At 40.8% G+C, this 26,532-nt stretch overlaps 1 protein-coding gene across 1 annotated transcript; it reads left to right on the top strand.

Annotated features, from left to right (window-relative positions):
• The first annotated feature begins 1,594 nt into the window (after positions 1-1,594).
• On the top strand, positions 1,595-25,006 carry AP3M2 (adaptor related protein complex 3 subunit mu 2). Its single transcript, XM_039235658.1, has 9 exons — positions 1,595-1,670; positions 3,809-4,151; positions 7,292-7,463; positions 11,503-11,640; positions 18,931-19,016; positions 19,277-19,410; positions 20,959-21,166; positions 21,441-21,585; positions 22,753-25,006. Exons 2-9 carry the CDS (start codon positions 3,879-3,881, stop codon positions 22,851-22,853), a joined length of 1,257 nt encoding a protein of 418 aa, XP_039091589.1. The 5' UTR covers positions 1,595-1,670; positions 3,809-3,878; the 3' UTR covers positions 22,854-25,006.
• Positions 25,007-26,532: the final 1,526 nt, after the last annotated feature.

Raw genomic sequence — 26,532 nt, forward strand, 5'->3', positions numbered from 1 at the left:
TTGAGGAAGCTATGTTCATCTTTCAGGTTTCAGTTTGGAAGGACTTCCCTGATTCTAGGTCAGCCCCCTCCACCAGCAACCCCCCTCCCGCCACCATGTGTTCCTTGCTCATCACACTGATTTCTAATTACTCGCTTCTCATTCATCCTCTCAGCCAGTCTCTGGGCCTGTGATGGTAGTCATTGCAGCATCCCCAGCACCCAGCACAGGGCTTGATACATAGGAGGCTCTCAGTAAACATTACTGCAATGAATGAGAACGGCCCACAGCAGTGGTTGCATTTCTGCACCTTAGGCACATTTGCCTGGTTACCATGTGCAATTGCATCTTGTGCTGCTTCTTAGGTAGTAACCATTGCTGACACTTTTCTAACTCAGTCCTCACAACTCTGCGAAGTAGGTACTGCTAGTGTCCTTATTTGAGAAGGTAGCAACTTGAAATTTAGAGAAGTAAAGGTACTTTCTCAAGGTCACAGAGCTGGCAAGCACTGGATCCGGATTAAAACCCAGGCAGTCTGTCACCAGAGCTTATGTGATGCCACGTCATTCAGCCATTTTGATGTTGGATTTTCTCTTTTACTTACTTAAAAATTAGTCAACTATCTGTCCTTAGCAAGTATGTAAAAGAACAATCCATACTGCCTTCAATATACATTTATAATGGGCTTCTTTACGGAGGAAGTTACTCATGCTTCCTTTCACCTAAGTGAAAACTAAAGCTCAAGCAAGTTAGCAGCCTTGTGGGCTAGATCAACATTATTACCACTAACATCAGTTGCTGTTTTATTGAACCCTTATAATGTTCCAGGCACCCTTCCCTATGTCATCTCACTTAATAACTAATTTTTAGTTTAGCCGAAGGCGAACCTTGTTTTCTGACTTCCACTCCATGACTCTGTGGATCACAATGATTTAAATCACTTAAAAACGTATTATCAAAGTCATTAGAACTCCAATGCAATTTGCAGAAAGGCCTGCCCAACTCTCTCATTTTCAGATCTGGGAACTGAGATTCTGAAAGGTTTAAGTGTCTTGTCCAAGGTTCAGTTGTCTAGTTGGAGCTGAAAGAGGCCTCCTACATCCAGGTCCAGAGCCCTCGATGCTATATACAGCCAATCACCTTTACCGGATGCACATGCATGAAAAGGCATCGTGGCTCTTTTTAAATGCATTTACTTAATGGATATTAGTTGTTACTGCTCATGATTTATTATCCATGATGTGCTATTTCACAAATCATGCCCTGTAAGTCACACTTTTTAGCAACCCCCTCGAGGTTCCTTCCACGTTTACGCAGGTGGCGGCAGCAGCCGCCCCTTTGTGACTGGTTGACTAAGGGCCAGGGGGCCCTCAGACCGATCACGACAGCCAATCAAGGCTCGGAGCCACGGAGACGCACCAGTCGGAGGTTAGCGAAGCCTCAACAAGGGCCAATTGGGAGCTCGAAGCCAGGAAGAACGTGACTGTAGGACAGCGATCAATCAGAGGGGAGGAGCGGATCACCGACGTCCAATCAGCGGCTCTTAGACCCCGGTCGTGGGCGGTGCTGGCGTGAGGCCCGCCGGCCAGCCAATCAGCAGGCGAGCGGCTGTCGGCGCGAGTGTGGGGGGCGGCCGGGGGTGGGGCTTGCCCGCGCGTCGGAACTGTGGACGCTGCGAAGAGCAAGGCTGGGTGAGAAGGGCTGAAGACCCGGGGGCGGGGGGGAGGGGGGACAATGCGGGCCTGCACCCGGCCAGGGCGGGGGCTGGAGGCTGAGGCACGCGAAGGGCCGGGCGGGGGCGCGCGGGGGTCCCAGAGGGGCGTGGGTGGCAGGGGCAGACTTAGGGGATGAGGCAGGATTGACCCTCAGAACTACAGGATGTGGCGGGGAGAGGTGAGGGACGAAGTACCGGGCTGGGGAGGTGGCCCACAACGACCAGGTGGCTGAGGGAGGAGGGGACACTGTTGCCATGGCAACGCACGTGTGCAGTCTGGCGACCCTTTTCACCGCCTGAATGTGCGCACACCTTAAATCCGCCCCCTGACCACCTCCACCCTAAACGGCCTCCATCATCCTTTGCTCGCAGGCAGCTGGGCTGAGACCAAAAATAACCTACTTTAGCAGCCGCCTCTCCCCCTCTCCAGCCTAGTTACCCCCCCCTTCCCTCCTGCTGTCTCTTCCGCTGGCAGAGGGATTAAGCTTGCCCTGGGGCCCTTGGTACAACAGGCCTTTGCGGTTTGACCATCTGGGCCAGTTCGCAGCTAGCTTGGGGAATGGCCACAGCTGGGGGCCAGCGCAGCCGCCTCTTACTGGGAACTGGCACCGTAGAGACGCTGCCGCCTGAGAGACCTGGGGTATCCCTCCGATTTTTTAAAGGCGTCCAATGCAGAGCCTTGTGCATAACAAGTACTCAGAGAATGCGGTGTGACTCAATGAATAAAGACCACAATGATAGCTTCCCATCCATGGATCAGCGCCGTCCAGTAGATCTATAACGCAAACCGGATACGTAATTTTACCTTTTCTAAGTAGCTACGTTTTTTTAAAAGGTTCAGTTAATTTTAATATACTGTATGTAACCTGATATCAGAATATCAATATTAACTGAATATTAATGAATCAATATTAAATTCTTGGTGTCTAAAATTCCCTTTTAATACAAGGCCTTCAAAATCTGGTGTGAACTTATACTTACTGCACATCTTATAGTTCAGACCGGGCACATTTCAAGTGCTCATTGGTCGCCTTTAGCTGATGGCTACTGTATCAGACTGGGCAACCATAAGCATTTCTCATTTCATGTGGCTGAATCCATGAAACTCCTCAGTATTCTTTGAAACTCTCTTCGGTGCAGGGAGCACTGTGTGAGGCAACAAAAAACATGAAGCATGGTCTTTTTTTTTTTTTTTTTAATTTATTTCTAGGAGAGAGAGAGAGAGCGTGAACAGGGGAGGGTTAGAGAGAGAGAGAGAGGGAGACACAGACTCTGAAATAGGCTCCAGGCTCTAAGCTGGCAGTCAGCACAGAGCCCGACGCGGGGCTCGAACCCACGAACCGCGAGATCATGACCTAAGCGAAAGTCGGACGCTTAACCGACTAAGCCACCCAGGCGCCCCAGGTCTTTTTTTTTTTTTTTTTAATGTTTATTTATTTTTGAGAGACAGAGACAGAGACAGAGAACAAGCATAGTAGGGAGACATAGAATCTGAAGCAGGCTCTAGGCTCTGAGGCCGACGCAGGGCTCAAACCCACAAGGTGGAAGATCATGACCCGAACCAAAGTCGGACATTCAACCAACTGAGCCTTTCAGTTGCCCTATGGCATGGTCTTCTTTGTCAAGGAGCTTCCAGACCAGTTGAGAAATCAGACATCCAAAAATTAAGTTGAATTTTAAATGGTAATGATGAAGGTAGTAGTAAAGATAACCAGGCAAACAAGATGGCTGATGACTTATCCTTGGGAATTTTAGGGAGGGATACTTCAGGGTCTTAGAGAAGAGGAGGACTTGGGTCTACTCTTGAAAGATAGGTAAGGGGCGCCTGGGTGGCTTAGTCGGTTGAGCGTCTGACTTTCGCTTAGGTCATGATCTCGCGGTTCGTGGGTTCGAGCCCCGTGTCGGGCTCTGTGCTGACTGCCAGCTCAGAGCCTGGAACCTGTTTCGGAGTCTGTGGCTCCCTCTCTCTCTGACCCTCCCCTGCTCACGCTGTCTCTCTCTCTCTCTCTCCTGGAAATAAATAAAAAACATTAAAAAAATTTTATAAAAAAAAAAAGAAAGATAGGTAAGGTGTTTTGGTTGAGTGGAACTGACAATAACTTCTTTTATTTTTAGGGTTGAAAATTGGCAGTCCTGAGGCTTTCAGACTGAAAGAGACTTTTCTGTCTCACTGAAAATCTCCATCATGATTCATAGCCTTTTCTTGATCAACTCCTCTGGAGATATTTTCCTGGAAAAACATTGGAAAAGTGTGGTCAGCCGTTCTGTCTGTGATTACTTTTTTGAGGCGCAAGAGAGAGCTACTGAGGCAGAAAACGTACCTCCGGTTATCCCGACCCCTCACCACTATCTCTTAAGTGTTTACCGTCACAAGATCTTTTTTGTGGCTGTGATCCAGACAGAGGTCCCACCTCTGTTTGTCATTGAGTTCCTTCACCGAGTAGTGGACACGTTTCAGGTGCGTGGATGTGAGGAGGCTCATATGTGTAAATTATAAAGTGTCTGCATAGATCTGTTTCCATTGTACTCAGCTTCAATTAAGGAACTTTTTAAAAAAATCACAACTGACTTTGCTCACTTCCTCTCCCATCTGATAAGATCCTTGTTTCTGTTTATTGAACTGGCTGCATCTGAAATGCTACATTGAATACTTTTGAACCTGTTGGGTAAGGAAGCCACTCTACTTGGTATGATTATATACAGTCATTTTAGTTTTAGAGATTGGAATTACCCTACTTTTTATTCATAAATCAGAGGAATTTAGTTTTTTTTTCTTTTTTTAGTGGATTTGAGGCTAGCCATTGTTAACTGCATTGCTTTGAGTTGCATCAAAAAGTGATGCATGTGTAAAGATACGTATATTTTCGAGTGTTAGAAAAAGCTAAGTTGTCCTTGTTTCACTCTCCTTGACAAGAGTAATTTGTGAAGCCAAACTTCATCTTGGGTTTGGGGTGCTTATTCAGTGTGTGAGTACTGGTGATGAGCTCTCATTGCAAACTAAGATTGGAAAATCTTCTGTTCCTCTAAGAATTTAAGTGACACATTTTAAAAGACACAGTTTTCACTTCGAGTTTTTCTTTCAGGAGTAGATTTGAAGATCTTGGGGAGCAGGGTACAGGGGAGGTATAAGTAAGTTATATCAAGATGTCAGCACTATTTATAGCACAGAATTTTAAGCTGCCCAGACTCTGGATTCAAACACGGGATCCTCCCTCTAAAAGAATTGCTCAAATTCTGTTATAGTCATTTGCTTAGCTCAGACAATAAGTGAGAAGCAAGGGCCTTTTGGTTTAACTTCTGTGTCACGTGAGGTCTGGAGTTGGTCATATGAATACAGAAATTGTGGAATTAAAGAAGAAGAGAATGATGACTCAGATATGACAATGAAATTAAAAAATAAGTCAAAGAGCCCTTTCATTTCCAGTCATATCTGTATCACATGTCTGGAAATTGAAAATAGGTTTTATAATTTTTTTCCCACAAATGCTTTCTGGTAGTACTGTTCTGGGTTTCCAGTTCTCATGTGGCATACCAGTTCCTTCCCACAGTGAAAACTTGAGAATTATAAACCCCGGTATGTGGAGGAACTAAAAGTAGAAGAACCCAGTAGTTACGACCTTAAACTACTCTAATTTGGGCCTTATTATGATTTCCACATATGATATTTTAACCCCATTCTAAGATTAACAGTCCCATTGGTGAAACCCAGCATTTGCTTCATCCCTCCATAGTAATATTATGTAATTTATTATGAGACAGGAAGTGAGAAAAGTTGTTTAATCTAGTTGAAACCACAGAGGACTTTGGGATAACAGTAAAGTCCCTAGTTTGGAAGTCGGGGACTTCAGAGCTTGTCATTTTTGAAGGATTTGTTAAAAGTAAATGGACATACCCTGATTTTAATGTCTTTTCTTTCTGGCTGCATTATTTGTTTAGTACTAGAATATGATGGAAGAGTTCCAGCTATAGAATTGCAAATAATATTGCTATAACAACTTGTCACACTCATAAGTCTTCTTTCCAACTGCTCAGTTCATATTTTGTCTGATTGATAAAATCTGGTGAGGTGTTTTATTTATTTTTCAAAATAAAACACTCTTGGGGAGGACATGTGTCTCCCCCCACAAGTCCTCATTTTTCAAGAAGTCTTGTTTTAGAAACACATTCCTGACTCTTAGTGTCTTGGGTATTGGACTGTCTCTGATAATTGTTATTATCTGATGTAATTTAGATCACATGTAGAGTCTGTTCAGTTTTGGATGTCATGATTTTAGGAGCATATTGGAAAACTAGAGCATATCCAAAAAAATAGCAAGATGGTGAAATGATCTAGAAACCATACCATAGCGTGAGTAGTGGAAAGATCAAACAGGGTTTGGCTGGGAGAAAAAAAAAATGAAGTGAAAGTTTGTAGCTGTCTTCAAATAGCTGTGGGGCTATTATGTAAATTTGTTCTGAAAGGCAGATCTAGAAAGCAAATTTCTGTTTAGCAAAAGAAAGAACTTTCGAATAATCAGAGCTTTCCATGAATAGAATGGACTTTCTCAAAAGATGAATTTCCCTTCAGTGGATGAATTCAAGAAGGGTTATCTGACCATCTCAGAGGTCCTATAAAAGATATGACTGACCTTCCTGGAAGGGCCACGCCAAATGACTACAAGCATTTTTTTCTTTTTGCCATCATGCACCACGTTTTACAAAGTGTTTTTTTGTTTTATTTTATTTTTTAAATGTTTTATTTCTGAGGGGGTGGGGGGCAGCATGAGCAGGGGGGGTCAGAGAGAGAGGGAGATGCAGAATCCAAAGCAGGCTCCAGGCTCTGAGCTAGCTGTCAGCACAGAGCCTGATGCGGGGCTCAAACCCACGGACCGTGAGATCATGACCTGAGCCAAAGTTGGACGCTTAACCGACTGAGCCACCCAGGTGCCCCTAAGAAGTGTTTTGTAGTTTACAAAGCATTTTCACACATATTATTTAATCAATCATGCTTAGTTTTTATAACATCCCTGTGTGTCCAGTGGTATTGTCCTGATTATATTCTTAAAGAACTTGACCTGAATCAGTTAACATGATTTATTCTAGTAAGTGACAATAAGGTTGCCACCCAGATCTTTTGATTTGGAATCCAGTGCTTTTTCCAAGACCCAGATAATTTAGTATCTAAGTTTAGCCTGTGTTGGTAAAAAAACAAAGCATTCTTAGAATCCTAGCATCTTAGAGACTTTCTGCTGTGCTAGTTCATCTCCCTCATTTCATTTTATTTCCCTCTCCATTCTTATTTGCTGCATCAGTGTTAACAAATACGCAACAGAAAGGGTTAAGATTTTTGAGTCCAATCTGTGTCATATCAGTATTATTATTTTGCATAGTTCTTTCAAATTCTTGTTCCTAGGCACATATAATAGTTTAGGTTCTTTGAGCCTACCAAACCAGGCTGCTGAAGAGATCTAAGGTTATGCTTTGTTCCTTCATTGCAGAATAGTCCAGAAACACTGAGTAAATACACGGACAGGACTGGGTCCTTAGTTTTTAGGAAGATTCTTTCTCTTTGTTACAGGCCCTGAATGATATATATTCTGTGTATTATATTTTCATCAGGATTATTTTGGAGTATGTTCAGAGCCAGTGATCAAAGACAATGTGGTTGTGGTTTATGAGGTACTGGAAGAGATGCTTGACAATGGGTTTCCACTGGCTACCGAGTCAAACATCCTCAAAGAACTGATAAAGCCTCCCACTATCCTTCGGACCGTTGTCAACACCATAACAGGTACGGAGAGAGGGGTGACCAAGCCCACCATCCTGGGCATGGCTTACTCCGGTGCGCTGCATTGTTCTGAGTGCTTGTCTTTGGGGATTGCAGATGGCCAGGTGCTTTAATTTTGCTCATTATAGTCTATGATTATGAGCTGAAATATGTTTTCATTACGCAGAAAATACCTTGATTCCAGTGACCGAATAAGGTATGCTCCTTCAAAAACCATTTCTTTCTCATTACGGAAGAAACGCATCATTATTAAAGAAATGCCAGAGATACAGAAAAGCACAAAGAACTTGAAAATAATCACACGACGGTTTTGACCTATTTTTTGTCTCTTCTAGACAGATGAATAATGAATAGATGTATAGATTTTTAAAAAAACAACTCTTGTATATTTTTTAAAACTTACATCAATATTTTGTGAACATTATCTCATTATGATACATTTTCTTCTATATAATTTTTAGTGACTATAATTTTCTACCATATAGAATAGATCCTAAGTAATTTGTTCAGTCCATATTTTTGATGGTTCTGATTTTTTGTTCTTTTAAATAACAGGAAATTAACACCCTTATACTAAAATCTTTGTGAACATCTTCTTAGATTTGTTCTCAGCAATAGGAATGGAAGTACTAAATCAAAGGGCATGCACATTTTAAGGACTTTAATGTATCGTGCCAAATTGCCCTCCAGAAAATGTATTCTTTCAGTAGCAGTTTCTGTGCACCCTAGCCAATCCTATTGTTAATTGTTTTCAAAACTTTGGCATTTAATAGTTTAGTCATGTCTTATTTACACACTCATTTTTCTTTAAGTTTATATATTTTGAGATGGAGAGAGAGAGAATCCCAAGCAGCATCCATACTGTCAACACAGAACCCCTATGGGACTCAAACTCACAAACCATGAGATCATGACCTGAGCTGAGACCCTTAACTGACTGAGCCACGCAGGTGCCCCTACACACCCATTTTTTTTTTTTTATTACCAAAGAAGTTAAAACCCATTCGAGTATTTATTGACTGTTTTTTCTCTATCGTGATTTACCAACTGTGTCCTTTGCCCAGCTTTTCTTTTGCTGAAGTGTTTTTCTTTTTTCATACTAACTTACAAATTTTTTTTTAATGTTTATTCATTTTTGAGAGAGAGACAGAGCACGAGCAGGGGAGGGTCAGAGAGAGAGGGAGACACAGACTCTGAAGCAGGCTCCAGGTTCCAAACTGGCAGCACAGAGCCCAATATAGGGCTCGAACTCACGAACCGCAAGATTATGACCCTGAGCCCAACTGAGCCACCCAGGCACCCCTCATACTAATTTAAAAGAAGTCCTTTCATTTAAGGACATTAAACCATTATGTATATTTCAAGTGTACATGATAGTTTGTAGTTCTGTAGATTTTTGAATCGTGTGTTACAGATATTTTCTCACAATCTGTCTTTTAACATTCCCGTGGTGGTTTTGTTTAGCCACATTTAAAATTTTCTGACTTAGTCATATTAGTCATTCTGCTTCATTCAGGTTTTACATTGTGGGTCTTGCTTCACATTAAAAACAAGGGTCTGCATGGCATTTGACAAACTGATGGGAAAACTGATGGAAAAAAATTTTTTTTGTTTTTATTTTTTGAAGGAGAGAAAGAGCATGGGCGCATGTGCCTGTACACGAGCTGGGGAAGAGCAGAGGGAGAGAATCTCAAGCAGACACCATACTCAGTGCTGAGCCAGGATGTGGACACGGGGCCTGATCTCATAACTGTGAGATCGTGACCTGAGCTGAAATCAAGAGTTGGTTGCTTAACTGACTGAGCCACCCAGCCTCCCCATCCTGAAATATTTATATTTTTTAAGTATAAATATGCAAGGATACTGGGACAATTTTGAGAAAGTATTGCCAAGCATTGGATGGATTTTCCTTATCAACAACAAATATCAAGCTATATTAAATTCATATAGTACAGGAGACAAAAACTCATACATAGATAGATAAGCTGTTAAAGGCAAGACAGTTTTGAAAATAAATACTTTTTAAAAAGAGCAAGAGAGAGGCACCTGGGTGGCTCAATCAGTTAAGCGTCTGACTCTTAGTTTTGGCTCAGGTCATGATCTCATGGTTTGTGGGTTCAAGCCCAGTGTAGGGCTCCTGCTGATGGTACGGGCCTGCTTTGGATTTTCTCTCCCTCTCTCTCTTGTCCCTTCCCAGCTTGTGCACTCACTGCACTCATGCTCTCTCTCTCTTTCTCCCCCTCTCTCTCAAAAATAAACTTAAAAAAAAGTAAGAGAGAAAATGTGTTCTATCAGATACAAGATATAATTGTATATCTTTTATACAATTTTATATCTTTTATATCTATATCAAAAAGATTGATTTTTTTAAAAACATTGGCCCAGTAATAGATAGATGACTGAGATAAGGTCGAAAGTTCAGAAACAGACCCAAATTTATAGGAATTTGATATAAATAGATGTCATATATATCAAATCAATGGGTCAGGGGCCAATTGTTAATGATACTGTATTAGGACAGTCAGCTTTGCTATAGAACAAAATGAAGTCCTTCCCTACTCATTCTGTACAGTAAATTCCAGCAAAGAGTTAAACACAAACCTTGTAATTGTTAAAAGAAAACACAGGGGAGTGTCTTTTTGATCTCAGAGAAGGGAAGGTCTATTTTAAAAAGTGTATTTTCTCTGGTTCTTTTATGGTTTTACTTTTGGATTTAATTGGTTAATCCATTTGCAAATTATCTTGGTGTACAGTATCAAGTAAGGCACTGTCTCTTTCTCCAGCATTGTCTACCAGTTTTCCTAGCCCCATAACTTATCCTTTCTCCCTGTTTTAAAATGATATTTTTATCTTGTGCTAAGTCATTATGGATTATTGGTCTGTTTTTAGGTGTTCCTGCCTTTTTGTACTGCTTTAATTATTATTTTTTTTATGTTTGTTTGCTTTTTGAGAGACAGAGACAGAGCATGAGCAGGGGAAGGGCAGAAAGAGAAGGAGACACAGAATCTGAAGCGGGCTCCAGGCTCTGAGCTGTCAGCACAGAGCCCGACACAGGGCTCCATCTCACAAACTGTGAGATCATGACCTGAGCCGAAGTCAGACTTAACTGACTGAGCCACCCAGGAGCCCCGTACTGCTTTAATTATTACAGCTTATTGACATGTTTTAAAATACGGTGCCTCTTTTTAAGAAAACACATTTGTTGAGTTTTTCAATATTCTGGATTCATTTAACTCTTAAACTCTTTGTTAGTGCCTGAGTCATTTATAAATACTATGGAGTCATTTATCTGAATCTCTCTTAAATCTAGAAAAAGGTACCTGAGCTGAGAGTCATTTTGAAAAGCTGAAATGTTTTATAAACATGCTGAATATATGTGTATATTTAATATTTCTTTCTTTAGATTAAAAGATCCAGGTTACAAAAGAAGGAAAAGATTTTAAGTTAGTTATAATATTTCAGAATTTCAGTATAGAATCTTTGAATTAAAAATTTTTTTGATGCTTGTGGGAGGAAAAAACAATTGATTTGCAACTCTTAGAGAAAGATCTAATTTGTATTCTTTTCCAAAGATTTAGTATATATTAGTTGTAGTAAAATGTGTACATTTTAATACCTAGCAGAAATGTACCTAAGAACATACCTTAAACTAGAATACTGTTTTTACCCATGAAAATTTTATATCAATATGTAGATTACCATCCCTACTAAAAGCCAATACATTATTTAAGCTACAAGCTATTGTGAAATTTGAGAGACCAAGTTCAGGTTTCTTTCAAAACCAAAATATGATATCTGTTTCTCAAGTAACTTTTTTAACCTTCATTCTGGTCGAGGAAGCAGACCAGATGGCAACAAGTTTTTAACATAGCCTAGGCTACCCATATAGAAGTTGGGAAACTCTTATCTTTTTTTTAATTCTTCAACTGAGTGCATGAAGAGTGGGAGCATAGAACTCCTAGGGAAGTGTTCTGTGATCATTAGGTAACTCGTTACATCTAATCAAAATGGAGTTAAATTACAGTAATATTCATTATCTTAGGAAGCACCAATGTGGGTGATCAGCTTCCTACTGGGCAGCTGTCAGTGGTGCCCTGGCGACGGACTGGAGTGAAATACACTAACAATGAGGCCTATTTTGATGTGATCGAAGAGATTGATGCCATCATTGATAAATCAGGTAGGTGCTTTTAATCTGTTTTGAGAACTAGAAAGTAGAAAGATGGCATGCCTGGGTGGTTCAGTCGGTTAAGCGTCTGACTTCAGCTTAGGTCATGATCTCATGATTTGTGAGTTCGAGCCCTGCTTGAGCTCTGGACTGACCGCTCAGAGCCTGAGACTTGCTTCAGATTCTGTGTCTCCCTCTCTCTCTGCCCCTCCTCTGCTTACACTCTGTCTCTCTCTCAAAAATAAACATTAAAACAATTTTTTTGAAAGTAGAAAGAGTGCCCTTCATATAATGCTTGCTAGTATCAGAATTATTCCCCATTCAAGATCATTCATTTTAACTTAGGGCTTACCTGTGTCAGGCACTGTGCTAGGTTTTGGGAATAGACTTAAATATAACGCAGATGACACGATCATATATATAGAAATGCCTAAATACTCAACAAAAACTCTTAGAACTAATAAACAAATTCTGTAAAGATGCAGGGTACACAATCAACATACAAAAAACACTTCTAAATACAATGAACCATTCTAAAAGAAAATTAAGAAAACAGTCCCATTTACAATAGCAACAAAAAGAAGAAAATAGTTAGGAATAAACTTAACCAAACTTGTACTCTGAAAATTATAAAACATTGATGAAGAAAAATTAAAGAAGACACAAATAAGTGGAAAGACATCCTATGTTCATGGATTGCAAGAATTAATATTATTAAAATGTCCAAGCTACCCAAAGTGATCTACGGATTCAGTGTAATCACCATCAAAATCCCAATGGCATTCTTTACAGAAACAGAAAAACAATCCTAAAATTCATATGGAACCACAGAAGACCCCAAATAGCCAAAACAATCTTGAGCAAGAACAAAGCTGGAGACATCGTACTTCCTGATTTCAAAATATATTACAAAACTTCGTAAATGAAACAGTATTATACTGACATAACAATAGACACATAGACCTCAGAGAGCTCAGAAATAAATGGGCTTCCTGAGTGGCTCAGTTGGTTAAGTGTCCACTCTTGATTTTGGCTTAGGTCATGATCTAATGGTTCATGAGATTGAGCCTGCGCATCAGGCTCCACACTGAGCATGGAGCCTGGGATGCTCTGTCTCCCTCTCACAAGTCTGCCCCACTTGTGCTCTCTTTCAAAATAAATAAACATCCAAAGAATATCTTTTAGGGGCTCCTGGTGGCTCAGTTGGTTGAGTGTTCGACTTCAGCTCAGGTCATGATCTCATAGTTGATGAGGTCGAGCCCCACGTTGGGCTCTGTGCTGACAGCTCAGAGCTTGGAGCTTGCTTTGGATTCTGTGTGTCCCTCTTTCTCTTCCCCTCCCCTGTTCATGCTCTGTCTTTCTAAAAAATAAACATTAAAAATTGTTTTAATTAAAAAAAGAAAAAGAATTGGCTAGCCTTTGGAAGGGGCAGTCTTAAAAAAAAAAAACCTTTTAAAAAAGGAAAGATTTGAAGATCAACTGATCTTCAATAGGAGAGCCAAGATTATACCATGGGGAAAGGCTGGTCTCTTCATTAAATAATGCAGGGAAAACTGAATATCAATATGTGGAAGAATAAAACTAGACTCTTATCTCACACCAAAAAAAAATTCAACTCAAAATGGATTAAAGACTTAAATGTAAGATGTGAAATCATAAAACTACTAGAAGAAAACAGGGAAAATGCTTCTTTTTTGGGGGTGGGGTGGGGGAAAGCTTCTTGACACTTGTCTGGGCAATGATTTTTTTTTTTTTTTGATTTGACACCAAACAAAGGCAACAAAAAACAAAAATAGACAAAAACTAAAAAGTTTCTGCACAAAAAAAACAGTCAACAGAGTGAGAAAACAACCTGTTAGAGAAAATATTTGCAAACCATATATCTGATAAAGGGTCGGTAGCCAAAATGTATAAGGAACACACAGAACTCATAAACAAAAAAAACCAAATAACATGATTAAAAAGTGGGCAAAGAACCTGAATAGACATTTATCAAAAGAAGACATACTGATGGCCAGTCAATGTATAAAAAGGTGCTCAGCATCACTAATTATTAGGGAAATGCAAATCAAAACTACAATGGATATCACCTCATAGTAGTTATAATGGCTAATATCAAAATGGCAAATGATAAGTGTTGTAGGGAAAAGGAAACCCTACTACACTGTTGGTGGGAATATACATTGATACAGTCATGGAAAACTGTCAAAAAATAAAAAATAGAACTACTTTGTGATCCAACAATCCCACTTCTGGATGTATCCAAAGGAAATGAAAGAATTACCTGAAGAGGTATCTGCTCGACCATGTTCACTGCAGCATTATTCACAATAGCCAATCTAAATGTCTTTTGATGGATGAATGGATAAAGAAAATGTGAGATAGACACACATACAGGCATATTATTCAGCCACAGGAAGAGAAGGAAATTCTGCCATTTACAACATGGATAAAGCTGGAGGACAGTATGCTAAATGAAATAAACCAGAGAGAGAAAGACAGGCAATGCATGGTCTCACTTATCTGTAGAATCTAAAATAGTCAAACTCATGGAAGCAGAGGGTAGAATGGTGGTTACTAGGGCGAGGGAGTGGGGAAAGTGGGGAGATAATTGGTCAAAGGGTAGAGAGTTTCAGTTATGCAAGACGAGTAAGTTCTGGAAATGTAATGCACAGCACAGTGACTATAGTTAATAATACTGCATTTTATACTTTACTCAGCTTTATTGAGGTATTACGAACAAATGAAATTGTGAGATATTTAAAATGTATATTGTAGTGATTTGCTGTATGTATACTTTTCAAAGGACTCAAGTTAAATTTAACACATCCATCATCTCATCATAATATGTATTGTAAACTTGAAATTTGCTAATTGATATGTTAATTAGCTTGTTTGCAGTGATCATTTCATAATGTATATGTATATCAGAATATCAAGTTGTATATCTTGAGTATATACAATTTTTATTTGATAATCACACCACAGTAAGGCTGAAAAAGGCAATTAAAAATAGTATGATACAGACCAATGCTTGTTGGTGTTATAGGTCTTATCCTCTTGAATAAAAAAAGTAGCAAACGAATCTCTTTTAGATTTCATTTTGAATGTATAGGACTCCCAAATCTGATGGCAGAACTGAAATTGTAATCACTAAAATTTAGGGAGCCTTCTCTTCTATCTATTCTGAATTAGAAGAATATCTCCTAGAGCTTAGAAATTTGTAGAAAGTTCTCTTCGCAGTAGTGAACTCATTCATTCCACAAATGCTTATTGAAAGCCTGTTATATTGTAACACAGTGCTGACTGGTGGATATCTGATGATGAACAAGATATAGTGAAAGAATATTCCAGGTAGGCACAGCCCCCTCCTCATTGAGAATCTTTGCTGACAATAGTGTAATAATAATAATGACAGTGGTGTGTAATGGGAGGTATCACTGCTGTGAGGATGTCATACATGAGAATTATGTGCAGAAAGAAAAGGCTAAGGATCTCTGGAAATGAGCAAAGGAAGAAGAAATGAATTCCTTCACCACAAATGAAAAACAACAAATATATATTTGAAAATGAGATATAGAAATTTTCAAAATGAAAAGGAAACCTAGTAATTAAATTATTGAATAGCGACTTATAATATCCCCATCCCAAACAATATAGGGCAACAACAATTCTTTGTTAATAATGAATAAAGGTATGTCATGTACAGGGTCAGCTGGTAGTCACTCAGCATAGAGGGGTTCTACATCTTTCCCCTGTCGAGCCTTGTTATGTAAACGTGGGTGGTGGCCACTGGCTTTGGGTTCAATGATGATTTCAACATTTTTTGAGTAATAATTTCTAAATTCTGCAGCAAAGTCTTTTCAAAACCTTAATTCTGAATTGTGTTCAATACACAAAATTCGGGACCTCTTTGTGACCTGCCTTTATTGTAGCTATTGTTATTGACAGTGATCATGATTATGATGTTATTTTGTTGTTGACAATGATGAGGTTGTACAAACAAAGGAGACAAAAGAGGCCGGAAAGACAGAAAGGTAAAGTTTCTGGTTGCAAAAACTTATTTAGAGTCTAGTGAGGGAGGGAGGGAGGGAGAGGTAAAAAGGCAGAATATAGGAGATGTATCCCACCCAACCAGAGCAAAGTATAAAGAGAGCTGGTAGTGTTTATGCTTAATCAGTAGAATGAATAGAAGTTATTAAGACCTACAGGGATTTGGGAGCAAAGTAGGTACAAACACTTTAAGGTGAGTAAAACATTGTTGGGAAATAAAGTAGTTCAGTATGAATGCATTGAGAGGCATTAAAAATAATAATAAAGAAAGTAATGAGGCTTTAAAATGAAGTAGACATAGGAACTTTTCATATTAGCCAAAAGTTGGGAATAACCTAGATGTCCACCAGTAATAAAAAGGATACATAAATTTCAATACAGACCCATAAGGGAGTACTGTGTAGTAATGAAAAAGAATTAATAGTACATATACCCAACAACATGGAATGAATCTTACATTGTTGAGTAAAATAGTAAGATGCATAAGATTATATGTAGTTATATACATTTATATGAAGTTTGAAAACAGGTACAACTTCATCAAAGGTAACAGAAGTCAGGGGGCACCTGGGTGGCTCAGTCAGTTGAGCATCCGACTTTGGCTCAGCTTCATGATCTCACAGTTTGTGAGTTCGAGCCCCATGTTGGGCTCCGTGGTGACAGTTCAGAGCCTAGAGGCTGTTTCGGATTCTGTGTCTCCTTTTCTCTCTGCCCCTTCCTCACTTGTGCTCTGTCTCTCAAAAATAAAGAAATGTAAAAACAATTTTTTTAAAAAGATAAGTCAGAATTTAAGGGATGCATATTAACTGGGATGGGGATGCAAGAGCAGCATGCTGGGATGCTAAGAAGGTTCCTCATCTGAAGTTATTTACTGTGGAGGAGGGAAAGGCAGTATTACCACATACGACCCTCAATCCCCAGCCTCCCATCATCTTTTCTTCCCCTGTATGTATCTGTCCATATGGCTGACTTTTGACATGTATATTTTTATATCATGTGAATTTAAAAAAAATTTTTAACATTTATTTATTTTTGAGAGACAGAAAAAGACAGCATGAGCAGGGGAGGGGCTGAGAGAGAGGGAGATGCAGAATCCAAAGCAGGTTCCAGGCTCTGAGCTGTTAGCACAGAGCCTGACACAGGGCTTGAACTCACAAACTGCTAGATCATGCTCTGAACTGAAGTCGGATGCTCAAACGACTGAGCCACCTAAGTGCCCCACATCATGTAAATTCCTAATCAGCTTGTCTTGTTTAGACTGTATTCATTCTTATATCTGACATTCTTGTAACTACTGTGTGATCAATAAGATTCCAAGAAGAAATTCTGCTTTTTTTACAAAAAAAAAAAAAAATGTGGAGAGGGGTGACATATATTCTACATTAATGGGTGGTCAGTCTATAGGATCTTTAAAACAAGTATATTTTTAACAATTAAGGTGAATAAAGGCACAACTAAAAAGAGGGAAAAAAGTTTCTGCATCTTGATGCGGGTGGTATTTGCATGGGGTGTATACATATTTAAAAATGATTGAGTTGTACACTTAAGATTTTTGCATTTAAGTAGAAGTTTTCCCACAATAAAAAAAAGGTACACAACAACAACGTGATAGCTAGGTCATGATGAGCCTCGCATGCCATTTTAATGAGAATGATTTGGAGCAATTGAAGAGGTTTGTTTTTTTTTTTAAGTTTATTTATTTATTTTGCGAGAGAGAATGAGAAGGGGAAGGTGGCGGGGGGGAGAGAGAGAGAGAGAGAGAGAGAGGATCCCAAGCAGGCTCCACACTGTCAGCACAGAGCCCAATGCGGGGCTCAAACCCACAAACTGTGGGATCTTGACCTGAGCTGAAATCAAGAGTCATGATTTCAACTGAGCCACCCAGGCACCACCACAATTGAAGAGTTTTAAGTTGGGGAGTGACTTGATCAGATTTGTAGTTGAAAACTATCAGTCTAGTTGCAATATGAAGAATGGCTTCAAGTGGGGTATGACTGAAGGCAGGGAAAGCAAGAGGCTGCTGGCTGAAGTCCAGGCACAAAATATAGATTCCATAATGGTGGTGAAGAAGGAGAGGAATGAATAGATGTAAGAGATAGAAGTCAGAAAAGAGAGGAATTGATAATTGATTGGATATGAGCACTGAAGAAGTATAATTACTCAAAGGTGCATGTATGTTTCTGGCTCAAGCGGCAAGATAGATGGAAGGAATAAAGAAGGAAAATAGGGGGCTCCTGTGTGGCTCAGTCTGTTGAGTGTCTGACTTTAGCTCAAGTCATGATCTCACAGTTCCTGAGTTCAGGCTCCACATCGGGCTCTGTGCTGACAGCTCAGAGCCTGCAGCCTGCTTCAGATTCTGTGTCTCCCTCTCTCTGCCCCTCCCCCACTCATGCTCTGTCTCTCTTTCTCAAAAATAAATCAACATTAAAAATTTTTTCAAAAAAAAAAAGAAGGAAAATAAGAGAGCAGATCGAGGAGTGGAGCTGATGAGCTCACTTTTTGATGTGTAGGGTCTGAAGTGCCTCTGTGACGTGCAAATAGAGCTGTCTAGTTTAGCAGGAGTGAGACTGTGAACTGGAAAAAAGATTAGGATATAATTGGCCATTAATGACAACGGAAGCCTTGGGAAGTAGGTGAAGCAACTCAAGGAGACCATGTTGAGTGAAAGAGAAGTTCAGAATTGTGAAAACGCATGGGCATGCAAAAGATGTACAAAGAAAGAGAAGCCCGCAGAAAGCACAGAGGAAGAGGAGCTAGAAAAACAGAAAGCTGGCGAGGTTAGGAGAAAAGAGGGTTGTACAAAGGAAGAAGTAGCCAGCACTGGCATGCTGCACTGCTCCTGTAGGTTACAGGCCGAAAGTGCCCACGTGAGTGAGCAGCAAAGCTCATTGGTGACCTTAGGGAGAGCAGGTTCTGCCATGGCACTTTCTGAACCATTGGTTATATGACATCCTGTTTGACTCTGGGACTAGAATGAACACTTCTTTAAGCTAATAACTGTCTCTTTAATCCCCATTGCTTGCTATATCCTAGTATCTCATACTTGATATGATTCCATGTTTGGAAGGATGGACCAATGGATTGGGTAGATGGACAGAAGGAAAGAAGAAAGGGAAGGAGGGAGGGAGAAGAAAAAAGAAAGGAAAAGAGAAAGTTAAAGAAAGTGGTAGGGAGGAAGTAAGTTGGTTGGGAAGGACAGAGAAGTATTGGAAAACTTATTACTTTCTCTTTGTTTTGTTCCTGTCTCAGGTTCCACAATTACTGCCGAGATCCAGGGAGTGATTGACGCCTGTGTCAAGCTGACCGGAATGCCAGACCTTACACTTTCCTTCATGGTAAAATCCTGAACCACAGGTTCAGATCTTGGGGTGGGAAATCAACTGCTTCTGGGAAGACAGTGGTGAGAATAGAACGGAACAATAAGAAATAAGGACAGCCACAAAGTTTGTATCAGGCTTGAATTTTCTGTAAGTAGCTGCAGTGTGTGTGTGTGTGTGTGTGTGTGTGTGAATAAAAACAACATCTGAATGACTTTCCTAAAAGAACTGTGGGTGTTTAATCCCTACTCCTTGCTCTTCCTTGCCTGCACCTGCAGAACCCCAGGCTGCTGGATGATGTCAGCTTCCATCCTTGTGTCCGTTTCAAGCGCTGGGAATCTGAGCGTATCCTCTCCTTCATCCCTCCTGACGGAAACTTCCGCCTGCTCTCTTACCATGTCAGTGCACAGAAGTAAGCAGCCCTTATCATTAAGAACAGAATCTGTGTATATGTATATATGAGGAAACAGTATCCATAGTGATTAAGGACCCAGGCTCTTGAGTTACCAGGGTTCAAATTCCGGCTTCTGTACTTACTAATCGGGTAACCTCAGGTGAGTTGCTTAACCTTTCTGTGTCCGTTTTCTTATCTGTAAGTGGAAAATGAAGAAAGTACCTTGTTCGAGAATTAAATAAAACAATCTAAATAGTGCTTAAGAGAAAGTTAGTGCTCATTAAGTTTGCTGCTGCTATTTTTGTGGTTGTTATATGTCTAAACAAGAACATTTTTTTTTCTCAGATTGGAATCTGAGTCCACCTATTCAGTCCCCATCCCAAAAGAGCATTAAATTATGCTATGAAAAACTATAAAAGGCAGTCAAGTTCAAAAGGTCTTGAACATTCTCTTTAATGTCTTGTCTAAGAACTTTTATTTTTAAAAATGTTTTGTTATTTTTCTGAGAGAGAGCATGCAAGCAGGGGAGGGGTCGGACGGAGAATCTGAAGTAGGCTCTGTACTGACAAGCTGACAGCACAGAGCCCGATGCGGGGCTTGAACACAGGAACCGTGAGATCATGACCTGTACCAAAGTGGATGCTCAACTGACTGAGCCACCCAGGTGCCCCTGTCTTGTCTAGGGACTTTAGAAGGTGTGTAGTAGAAGGTATGCACATTGAAGAGAGCCATGACACCTCACAGTCACCAATACTTTCCTGTGTGCTTTGGAATAAATAATTTAGGAAAATATCTGTGTGCTTGAGAGCAAAGACTCTGGACTCAGTCGGCCTGCACTTAAATCCCATCTTCAGTACTTATGGTATATGACCTTGGGCAAATTACTTAATCTTTGTGAAGTATAAGGACATCATATTTATCTATAAAGTCAGGACAGTAGCAGTACCTACTTCCTACTTATCAGACAAGGTAATGGAGCGAAAGCATTTACCATAGTACTGGCACACAGGAGTGTTTAATAGATGTTAAGAACTGTTACTGCTTTGGTATTAGTCTGTGATTTCTGTTTCCTGTTCTGTCCTATAGTGATAACCCACCGTACCTCATAGGGTTTTTGTGAGGAGCAGAGAAAGCCAGGTAAAGGCACTCCCAAGATAGTATCAAAGGTCCATGAGGTATGCCTGTTACTCCCAAGTACAAATAATTATTGGTCACATGTCATAGAGTAAAACACAGAAATAATGGTGACTCCTCACTTTGATTTGTAACCCCTTTCTCATAGTAGTAGGCTTAGGATACTCTTTGATTTTTGTTACATAATTCAGAGTCATTGGAAGAGTTAGTTTATTTACAGTAAGACAGCATCTTAGCTTTACAAAAAGAAGAAAATTAAAGATTACTGGGTTTTTCCTGTGCTTATTTTTTTAATATAAGGAGAAAAGAAGTAGTTAAGGAAGGAAAAGCTGTCAATGAGAAAAAAAAAAAAAGCGCTTAGGATAAAATGAGGAAATGTTGCCATATTTTCCAGTATAGCAATGGAATTGGTTTTTTGTCTCTCTTTTCCAGTCTGGTGGCAATTCCAGTGTATGTCAAACATAACATCAGTTTCCGGGATAGTAGTTCACTTGGACGCTTTGAAATAACGGTGGGACCGAAGCAGACTATGGGGAAGACCATAGAGGGAGTGATTGTCACCAGCCAGATGCCCAAAGGGGTCCTGAATATGAGCCTGACTCCATCTCAGGGGACACATACATTTGACCCAGTTACCAAGGTAGGAGGAGAATATGCAGGAGGTTTTGAATTGCTGATGCTAAATAGAAGTCACTCTGCAGGAGCTCACCGCTATACTCTCCACCTTGTTGAAGGGGGAGCTTGACCAGCGGGACATTGTTTTTTCCTGGAGATAATTTACGGTGACAGCTAGTTTTCTCTACTGAAGACCACTGTAGGGGCTGCTTGTAATACTGTGAACAGATGCCCTGAGGTTAGAGCTCAACCTCCTCAAAGGATGGCTTCCACCGTAACTTCTTTCTTTTCCTTTGAAGATGCTGTCTTGGGATGTAGGAAAGATAAATCCCCAAAAGCTGCCAAGTTTGAAGGGGACCATGAGTCTTCAGGCTGGAGCTTCCAAACCAGATGAGAACCCCACGATTAACCTGCAGTTTAAGATCCAGCAGCTGGCCATTTCTGGTAAGTGACTCTAGGCTTCAGTGGCTTGATGAGAACAGAAGTGGCTTTCTCCCGTAGGGACACAGACATCACAAAGCCTCCTGCTGACTCCGTGTTTACAGAGTTTGGTTTCATTACCTGATAGGTAATCTGGAGTAAAATCTTTTCTAGCATTTCTGGGGGGGAAATTTATAATCCTGACTTCAAAGTTGGCTTAAAGGACCTGACCAAAAATATCTAAGACACAGTTGAAAAGGAAACAGTGTAGGTGGACGGAGTGTTCCCGAGCAGGTGTTGAGTCATCCTAGGGTTGTCGGTTTGGGGTTGCAAGGTTTTTAGCATGGGAAGACTTCTACGTTCTCAGCTGGTCACTGAAAAGAATAATTTCCCCTCCTTTCCTCTCCTTTCCTCCAGTTTCAGAAGACTTTCGTACTTGCTTTTATTACCATGTGGAACCCAAGTCAGCCCACTGTCGTCTACACCTGTCTTAGGATGATGATGAGAGTAATAGTTACCACGGACTGGGCACTTACTATGTGCCAGGCAGTGTTTTAAGCCTTTGTCATCTATTATTTAATCCTTAGAACAACCATGTAAGATAGATGGGAGATGACTTCAGCCTTATATGAAGTTCCTATTTTCTTTACCAATAAAACTTGTCTAATTAGCTTGTCACTAAGGCTAAGTGATTAGCATTCACTTAAATTAGAAACTCATCATAAATGTTAGAGCCCTATACGGTATAAAATGTGCTCCGCTTAGTACAGTGAGGATATTTAGGAAGCACTCATGCATTTATTAGTGCATTCATTGAGTTATATTTTATTTCATTATTCATTAATTTTATTAATTCATGTATTCTGTCCAATAGGTGGAGAAAAACATAGAGTGGTCTTATTTTTTCCTTATCCTCCTTTCATCTACATATAACTTTCTGCCCTTCCCCTTTAGAAACAGGTCTCCAAAGGATAGCTTCTTGTTGGAACAGTTTTTTTTTTTTTTTTTAATCAGTGTGTGGACCAGGAGTGAAAACTCTGTGAGCTTCAGAAAAGTGAAATAAATAAGGGACAATTGTTATTATTTTCCTGGTTCACTGTTATGGTCTCTATCCCACCGATCTCTGAATTGAAATTAATTTAGACGGATATGCTCCATGCTTCTTTTGAATAATGCTCGTTTTCCTTCCAGGACTCAAGGTGAATCGTCTGGATATGTATGGAGAAAAGTACAAACCCTTTAAGGGCATAAAATACATGACCAAAGCTGGAAAATTCCAAGTTCGAACCTGAAGGGCAAGTTTTGCAAAAAGAACATTCACGAACGCTTTTTCGTTTCTTACTTGTCTAAAAGTAAAAAATATCAGCCTGTCTCCTAGGTCAGTATCCCCTTCTGGACCCACCCGCTCCCTTTTTTCCTTAGCCTGCAGTGCCGTGGAGCTAATCAAGGGAGACAAGGGTCGCCAGGGAGAACCGGACAGAACTGAAACACAATCAGCACCAACTCAGTTCTGAGAGAAGAGATGTGTGACCGAGGGTAGAGATACCTAATGCCATATTTAACTATTTTTAACGTGGTTACCACAGAAAAGGACTAGCCTTTGTTACTTGCTTGGCTTTACTTCTGTAAAGCCAACGAATGACTTCTGTTTGTTGTTTAAGGTGGAGAGAAAGATAAGAAAGAAGGAAAGAATGCTTGGAATAAAATGAATGCTAGTCAAGGAAAGGCCAGCGAAGGGTCTGACCTTCGAGGGAGAAGAAGGGAAGCAGTAGTAAAGACTTGTGAGCACACACGCTCAGGTGCTCAGGCGAGAGTGGGAGGAAGAGCAGTCAAGCCCCGCAGGAAGGAGGGTTGGAAAGAATAGAGTTGACTTGGTTTCTTTCTGATCCCTCTACTTTGATATACATATAAAAAATCACCAGTACTTCTAGAAATGAACTGGAAACTTCTTAAATTCGAGTCTGCTAATGACATGGAAAACCCCAGCAGAATCAGATTTTCCCGTGAAGACTGCCGATATCTGGCTGGTTTTCAGATGCTAACTACTGTTTGCCTTTAGCGCTTGGCCTGTCCTCTGCAGTGAGAAGGTGCCCTGCCCTCTTCCTGGTGAGGTGCCGGAAACGCCCCTTCCCCTAACCCAATACAGTTCTACTCACGTCACAGAATTCACCAGCCTTTTCCCTGTTGCACAAGGACAGTCTCAGAAAAGCCAATCCCATAATCCCCAGGGCAGCTAGAGTCTGTGTGTCACAGTATTGAAGTGTAGGTGGCCAACTCATTCCTCACGAAGTACGTGACAGCTGTACCCCAGTGACTCCCTGTTCCCTCTGGTCAGTGCTGGACTGGTGCCGGAGTCTAAGCCTTGCGGTCTGAAACTTTTCCATCAGCAACCCTAAGAGAAAAGAATGCTTACCATCCAGGGGCAAGGTTCATCCTGGAAGCTTCTCAGTAATGTTTATTTCCTTGGAGTCTTCTGTGCTGGACTGTAATAGATTTATCAGCGGGATATACCTACCAACCCATCTTTGTTCGAGGCAAAAAGAAATTCCCTAAACCTTTGAATAAAACCTGATGTTGAAGGAAGATGAGCCATGTTGGTCATGTGTAACCCAGTTTCAGAAACATGGCAACTGGGGGGGGGGTGCCTCAGACTTTCCCAGTGGGTAATTTTTATTCTAGTTCAATATATGTATTACCCATTTAAATATTTATATAAAAGACAGGTTTTTCAGTTATTGTTGATATAGCTTAAGGAGTGATACCGTGCTCTGCTTCACGCATGGGGAGAAATGAAGACCTAAACTCTTCAAACCCTGTAATTTTTCTCTCAAGCCCTGTTTCCAAATACTTAAGTAATTTTGTTTTGCTGGTTTTATCTCCCGACTTCCTGGACTTGTTTTTGCTGCAGAGTAACGTTGCTCTGTGGTTTTCCTCTGGGATAAATTGTGTTATATACAAACAGATGTGTTTCATACTCCATCCCTCCAGAATTTTCCTGAACTAGTATGTCCTATACACATCCCTGGCACGGTAGGGGAAACATCTCTGCCTCTGTGATCCCAGAATACTTGGAATTACTTCTCCTGAGGGCTCCGAAGGATTTTAAGGGTTCCTAGGTCATAGGAAACAACCAGTGTTGGTCTCTGGATATTTTTAGGTTTACCTGTCCAGCTGTTCTATTTCCTCCGGGACAGCTCACCCTAATTTCAAGGGAAGAACTTGAGGAGAAATAAAGTATCTAGGGTATGGGACCTGCAGGCCTTGGTGTATGAAGTAGCATGTCACCTGTGTAGCAGCCCCCCGGAGCCCAGTGGAGAAGTCCACTGCCACCACCCAGCGGTGTGCAGGGTGTCTTGATTGAACTGTTCAATTCTGTAACACGTGTCTAACATGTGTGGAAGTATCTCCTGTGCTTAAACCTTAATAAAGTTGAGCTTTACCAGTCCTCTGTGTCCTAAGTGTTCTGTTACTGGAACTAACAGTAGTGCTCTGCCAGGCAGGCCTCGGTAGAAGCAGTAAGAAATAAAGTGGTTTGGGGGAGGATCTTATGACTTCTGTCTCTTCAACCAGCAGGCCTAAAGCCATACATTGTAGTGTGATTCTCTAGTTACCTCTGGAGATACGGGATGTTGGTATTAATGTCAGTTTTAAGGTTGTAAGAGCAAAGGTTGAGATCACAGTTTTCCTGAGTGTCAAAAAGACAAAACCATTCAAGCTGCTGATGGCTATTCTCGTGCTTTCTTTACTCTCTTGATCTTCTTAGGTTGGTCAGTTCAGGCATGAAACCGGGCTTCAAGGACCTGCATCTTTTTTTTTTTTTTTTAAATCCATTTTAGAGAGCGTGAGTTGGGGAGAGGGGCAGAGAGAGAATCTCGAGCAGGCTCCACACTCGAAGCAGAGCCTGATGCAGGGCTCGATCCCACGACACTGGGGGAACTCATGACCTGAGGCGAAATCAAGAGGTGGATGCTCACCTGGCTAGCCACCTAGGCGCCCCAGGTCCTAGACATCTTACTTGTGATAGGGATTTCTTGGAAGGTAAGTCATTGACAGTCTTTGTAAAGCATGGACACTGGTCATTATCCCATATCTGTACTGATACCCTTCTGTGAATCCCGCCTGGCCACGAGGAGGACTTCTTTCTGTTTACAAACCACAGTAGTTGGTGTTTATTAATACTCCAGCCTGCCTGTCTTAGTCGTTAACACGTCTTCCCCCTTGGTCTGGCCGTTGTGGTTGCGCCATGGTGTGACCAGGTGAATTTTGTAAAACTTGTACTTTCCTCTGTGGCCAGTAGGTGGTGACACCGCGCTAGGATGGGATTAATTTTTTTAATTGTTAGAATTTTAATCAGGGAATTGAATTTGAAACTCTTTTTTTTTCTTTCATAGTTTATTGTCAAGTTGGTTTCCATATAACACCCAATGCTTTTCCCAACAAATGCCCTCCGTGTCCATTACAACCCTTTCCCTCTCCCCCACCCCCATCAGCCCTCAATTTGTTCTCAGTATTCAAGAGTCTCTCATGGTTTGCCTCCCTCCCTCTCCCCAACTATTTTTCCCCTTCTTCTCCCCCATCATCCTCTGTTAAGTTTCTCCTGTTCCACTTAGGAGTGAAAACATGGTATCTGTCCTTCTCTGCCTGACTTATTTTGCTCAGCATAACACCCTCAGGTTCCATCCATGTTGCTACACATGGCCAGATTCCATTCTTTCTCATTGCCATGTAGTATTCCATTGTATAGGTAAACCACATCTTTTTTTTTTTTTTAATTTTTTAATGTTTTATTTATTTCTGAGAGAGAGAGAGAGACAGTGTGATCGGGGGAGGGTCAGAGAGAGAGGGAGACACAGAATCTGAAGCAGGCTCGAGGCTCTGAGCTAGCTGTCAGCACAGAGCCCGACGCGGGGCTCGAACCCATGAACTGAGATCATGACCTGAGCCGAAGTCGGACGCTTAACCGACTGAGCC

This window comes from Hyaena hyaena, unplaced genomic scaffold (assembly GCF_003009895.1).
Source record: "Hyaena hyaena isolate Hyena2069 unplaced genomic scaffold, ASM300989v1 scaffold_100, whole genome shotgun sequence".
Classification (NCBI taxonomy): Eukaryota; Metazoa; Chordata; class Mammalia; order Carnivora; family Hyaenidae; genus Hyaena; species Hyaena hyaena.